Raw genomic sequence first — 6000 nt, 5'->3', positions numbered from 1 at the left:
GCACTCATAGAAAGAAACTTTAAATCTCCAGGTTCCAAATCCACGACAAGATTTAGATGGCTTCTGTGTAGTATTTTTCAAAGTGAATGTGTTGTTTAATCATCAAGTTCCTTTTTTTCCCCATGCAATTCTCAATATTTAAAACAAAGCAAGCCTTCTCTAGTTGAAGAAAATACCTCCCAAAGCTGTTAGAGCTTTGCAGAACTGAATTTGGAGCCCCCCATAGTAGGATGCTTGCCTGCTGTCATGTGTAGAGTGGATGAAAGCCTGAAGTCACAGGATAGGAAATGATGAAGACTGAACAAAGATGAAATTTGGACCCTACCTTGGGACACAATATGAGTATTTCTGGTAAAGCTGATCTTTCCATTCAATGATTTCTGCAAATGGGAAGTCAAGGGTTTCAGAGGAGAATATAATGATTCCTTATAATTCTTATAAGGAATATAAGAATATAAGGATAAGGAATACTCTTTACAGTAAGGTTTGAAAATGAATAGTTGAAATGCTAGTGCTGGGAAAGTTTGGTTTCAAGGTGAAGATAATGAGAACATCTCAGTGATTCTGTCAACAGTCCAAAATTCCAGTCTGGAGTAAGGATTTGGGAAGCAACTCTACATACACGTATACATATTCATATGCATATGCATACACACACATAGATGGTAAATTGAATCCAAGCAATTATTTTCAGGTTCATAAAGCCCACTACTAATAAACTTCTTAAGCAATGTTAGCCAAACCTCTGCATTCCCTGGAGGTGATTCATCTTCTCCAAGACTGTGTAAGCAACCAGAAATAACTTCAAATAGCTACTGGATCATCTTTGCAATAGTAATTGAAATGTTTTTCCCCAGTATATGCTTTCTTTTACATTTTTAAATTTCTAAGTTCTAAGGCTCATGATGGCATTTCTTCCTCTTAGAAACTTCTGTTTTTGGAGAATCAGAGATATAGGTTGAGATCTAGATTTGGACCAAACTTTGGTCACAAAGTTCAAATTATATCCACCTGCAGTATAAATTCTTATTGGATACAATACTTACATGATTTCAGTGGCTGGGATACGCAAATATTTAGGTCATTTCTAGCAGTTATTGCAAAAAAGATTGAAATGAAAAGATTATTGTCTATCCAAGAGACTAACAGTGTCACAAGGTTAAATCCAACACAATCATTTAACCTTATATTTGAATTTGTTACTTGAGAGCAAGCTGTTTCAGATAGGGGAGTCTTCTGTTTCAAATCTTGAAATAACATGTATAGCCAAAATAGAAGGTTTAATATGTGGATGTGATTAATTTGTTTAATATGTGGGATCTACATATATTCCACCAAAAGGCATTAAAACACAACTTGCTTTCTGAAATACTAGTGCTATACCAAACTGTTCGGGTCTTACTTAGAGTTATTATTTAGACATGGAGTCATAAAAGGTAGTTAAAACTAGATACTGAGTAATAAATACGATGTACCCATATGTATTAGCCAAAAAAAATAAAAAAAAGGAAATCATGATTTCATCATGCACTAAAGTGGACCATTTGTTATCCAAAGACTTGGAACTGGATGACCTAAAGAGATATGGAGACATATAAAAAATTTTCTTCAGCCACAGATTGCATACAAGAAACTCACTCACTTCGATCTGATTCATCCAGTCTAAGTGAGTGGCAGCAGAAATCTTCACTGTGTGGAGATTTGCCCTATAGGTCTGCAACTGGCATTTAAAAAGTAAGATTATCTCATTCTTTGCCATTTATTTAATATGATATTCTTTTCCTCATCCTGGGACTTGTCCAGGTATTCACCTCAAAAGGAATATGTTTTTTATCATTTCACATTTGGCTTCTGTGAATTAATTTTACTTAAAAACAAAGAAAGTACATGATGATGCCTTACATTGGCTGAATTAGATTCCAATTTCACCTTGACCAGCACAAATAACCACCACTGAGCATTCTTCTCAAGCACCTTACCCTCCATAACCCTGTTGGAAGAGACAGCATAAGCCCATGGAAGTAATTAGTTAGAACTTTGCCAGGTCTTTGCAAAATTCTCTCAAGACTCTCCCTGCCCTACCCGATCTCTTTTGTGTGTGGGGGGAATGGCAAGGTTTTTGCTTCCAACTTTCTGTATTTTTGAAAGAAAGCAATGAATAAGCCCAAGTATTGCAGAAAATCTGTGACATTGAAATCTCAGTCTCTGCACGTGGTTTTGATGTTTCCTTTTTGAACTTCAACTTGACATTGCTTCATAAGTTACATTTGCCCTTCCATTTATTTTTCCCTCAATCTCTTTGAAAAGTTTGGCTTAGTTGTTAATATTCCACATAGATTTCTGTAGCTTTTCTTGTTTGCTTTGTTTTCATGAACTCTGTGGGGGGTAAATATTCAGCAGGTTGAATGTGAAATCAGACACACAACTGCCATTAGCCCTATCAGGGTTACACATCAAATTCTCCAAGCAAAGAACAGAAAAGGTGTCTGCCTTTTGAGCTCCCTTTGCATTAGCAGCAGGAAGATACAGAACAATGGCAGACTTGCAGCTCTTTCAAGGATGAAGGTTATAACCTTTCGTTCAAGTTAATGCTTGTTGATGTTCTAACTTTTTTTATATCTACCCTTTCAGCCTCTCCTTGTATGCAGCAATGCATCATCCTCATCAGTAGAGGATTTGTAAAATTGTGTTTTGCTCTTTGAAAAACCTGCAATTGTTTGTAGATGGGAAAAGGAGAAAGCAGCGTTTATTCAAGGACCTAGAGACCTCTGCTGGTTAAGTGACTTGTTTAGTGTTTTTCTTGTTTGGTTGGTTTGTAAATAGATAGACAGCTTAGCCTCAACACTAGTAATTTCCCTCTGAATTAAATTATAGATGATTTGAATCCTCACTAAATGATACTACTCAGATCAAGTCAACTAAGAGACATGTTAAGAATTTTGAGTAGCGTCTTCTAATTAAATACTGATAACAATTCTATTAGGTCTCTCTGGGTAGGCATTACCCTATAGGAATTTCCCTATGAGAAAAAAACATTCCAGAATGTTAGCTGTGGTTTTCTTCTGCATGAACTTTGGACTAAAGGTCTTCTACTTAAGTACATTTGCCATTGCCCTTAACAATAGCATGAATTGTGCTTTAGGCAAGACTTGGTATTAATGAAGACATTTTATGGAATGTGGAATTAACATTATCTTTATCTCTATTGAGAACAAGGAGAAAAAAGCATAGCTTCAACTGAAGCATGAGAAAGGTGGCATAATTTGGGTAGTGGGAATGGTGTAGGATGGTGGGCTGCTTTGAATTCCTGTGTTAGACTGTGTGCACGAGATGATTTCTTACGAAAAGTTTTGGTAAAAATCAGGTCTCATTCAGAGATTGGGGTTCTGGAGCCATACTCCTGTGTATAACATTATATCAATATGAAATAAGTCAATAATAAACAGGATAGTCTAAAAGGAGAAAGAAGTCGCAAAATTATCTATATAGTATGTAGGAGTTAAGTGGATTAGTTAGGAAGAAATTAAGCTGCTCTAATAGACCCAAAAATATAGTGGCTTTAAGAAAAGCTTGTTTCTCTCCCACATATTTTCCCCAGTATCTGCTGGTGAGACTGGGGCTATTTTGCTCTATAAGGTCATTCAAAGTCCAAGACTGGCAAGTCTGCCTTTCATCCTTTGTAGCTTCTGTCTCTGAGCCCAAGCCTGTTTCAGTTATCACTTTTTTTTTCCCCATGAATGGTATGGGGCAATGAGATTCCAGGGCAAGGGTCTTTTAATAAACTACTTGGAAGTTGCTCTCACTAGAGGTAATCACAGGTCCCTGAGCTTGAACTTAGTCACCTGGTTACCTCCAACTGCAAAGGAATCTGGGAGATATAGTGTATATCTAGGAAAACATGCTCCCAGCCAGAAATGGTGGGGCAGTGTGGGATATTTCTCCTACAAAAAGGGGAAAAATAGCTACTTGGGGGAGAAGGACAGTTAATTTTGCCATATGGCAATGCTACTTTTATTTTCTGCCTTTAGCAATTAAAAGACCAACCACATGGGCTGCAAAACCAGGACATTCAGAGTTGGACATAGAGTGGGTTGTCTTCTAAAAGTACCCCCTGAACTCTTACCCAGCCTTGTAATTTGCATAACACCTGGAAAAATAATTTTATTACAAGTCTACTTTTGTCCTTTGATGGCATGTGATAAAAATAGATTGAACATATACTGAATGTACATCTTTGCTTTGCTTTCTGAACTGTTATAGCTCAACCTAATTGGATTCAGAAAATAAATGATACACATGTGGCCATTGAAGAAAATGTCTTTTGGGAATGTAAAGCAAATGGAAGGCCCAAACCTACCTACAGGTGGCTAAAAAATGGTGAACCACTGTTAACTCGGGTAAGCCAACTGATGATAAGTGTGTTTTAGTATTGACTGTAATATTTCATTTGGTCTCATTGTTATGGAAACAGGAAAATGATGAGTTGTTTCCAAAATAATAAGCAACCAAATGTTAATAGTAGAAAAAATGGAACTGAATGCAGTTGGTACATAGAAACTCCATAAATCCAGTTCTTTAGCCATCATCAATTATACTTCTGTACAAAATCTTTGGTTTTCATAAATTAACATCTTTGGCTATACAATTGGAAAGTCACGCAGAAAGTCTGGAACATGTAATTGTGCTAACAAATTCGTATGTGTTCCAGATAAGAGAGAGTAAGACCTCCCAGCATATAAATTCTCCTCTCACTGTGGTTTTGTTATTCTCTTCTGTTTGTGGAGACTGGGGGACAACGTGATGCCCAATAAGATCACCATCAAAGTACCCATTCTGACCCCAAACACATAGTAATGACATGTGCAAATGCAAGATTAAGATCTCTGATGCAACAGAAATAGAACAAAAACTGAAAGTGGTTACTGGGGCTGGAGGCATTAGACTTTGGCCTGAGGGAAGACAGTGGTACCTGAGAGTTTGGCTTTAATAAAGCAAAAATCCGGAGCATCTGGGTGTCTCAGTCAATTAAGCATTGGACTTCAGCTCAAATCTTGATCTCATAGTTCATGACTTTGAGCCCAGCATTGGGTGAGTATGAGCCCTGCTATCATTGAGCCCCACATCTCTCTCTGTCCCTCTCTCTCTCTCCTTTCTGCTTCTTTTGGTTATCTCTCTCTTTCTCTCTCTCTCTCTCTCTCTCTCTTTCTCTCTCTCTCTCTCTCTCTCTCTCTCTAAAAAAAGTGAAAATCTTCTCTGGAGACAGTGGATCTTTCCTACCTATTGCTATCTGGTAAAAGAAACATCCAAACTGCTGCCTGGCTTAGTCAGACGCACTGGTGCAAGACAGGTGGAAAGTCCTGGGCCAGAATTCCCACTGGCTCTGCGCTGAGAGCTCAGTAATTTGAGTATCTTCACAGATCAAGACCTCACAGATCCACAAGTAGATCTCTTCCTGGACAGGCGGCCAGGGGATAAAGTAGAACAGCCACAAAACCGCTGATGGGAATAAAGACAAATAGAGAAAAATAACTCCTTTTTGCAAGTAAAGCCTGTAAAGCAATATTCCAAAACATTTTCAAAAAATTATTTTTTAGAAATATGAGCTAAACTATAGAATAGTCTAACAAAGAAATAGGAATGTGTCTATTTAGGATGCTGAGTTAAATGAGGAAAGTATGTCTATGAAAATAAACAAGATAGTTTGAAAAGGTAAGGAGATAGATGGGGTTTTTTTTAAGTTTATTTATTTTGAGAAAGAGAACCCAAGTGGGGGAGAGGGAGAAAACGAACACCAAGCAGGCTCCATCTGAATGCTGGGCTTGATCTTACGAACTGTGAGTTCCCAACCTGAGCTGAAATTAAAAGTCATATATGCTTAGGGCACTTGGGTGGCTCAGTCAGCTGAGCGTCTGACTTCAGCTCAGGTCATGACCTCATGGTTTGTGAGTCTGAGCCCCACGTCAGGCTCTGCTGACTGCTCAGAGCCTGGAGCCTGCTTCA

General features: G+C 37.9%; 1 protein-coding gene across 1 annotated transcript in view; it reads left to right on the top strand.

Moving 5' to 3' along the window:
• CNTN4 (contactin 4) overlaps positions 1–6000 on the top strand; it is a 474897-nt gene that overhangs the window by 321449 nt on the left and 147448 nt on the right. The window contains exon 9 of the mRNA XM_029918576.1: positions 4261–4397. Within this exon, the coding sequence (XP_029774436.1) occupies positions 4261–4397 (137 nt within the window). The remainder of the gene's footprint in view (positions 1–4260; positions 4398–6000) is intronic.

The sequence above is a fragment of the Suricata suricatta genome, chromosome 12 (assembly GCF_006229205.1).
Source record: "Suricata suricatta isolate VVHF042 chromosome 12, meerkat_22Aug2017_6uvM2_HiC, whole genome shotgun sequence".
In the NCBI taxonomy this organism is placed as follows: domain Eukaryota; kingdom Metazoa; phylum Chordata; class Mammalia; order Carnivora; family Herpestidae; genus Suricata; species Suricata suricatta.
The sequence above is the reverse complement of the archived record's forward strand: the minus strand, read 5'-3'. Positions and strand labels throughout refer to the sequence as shown.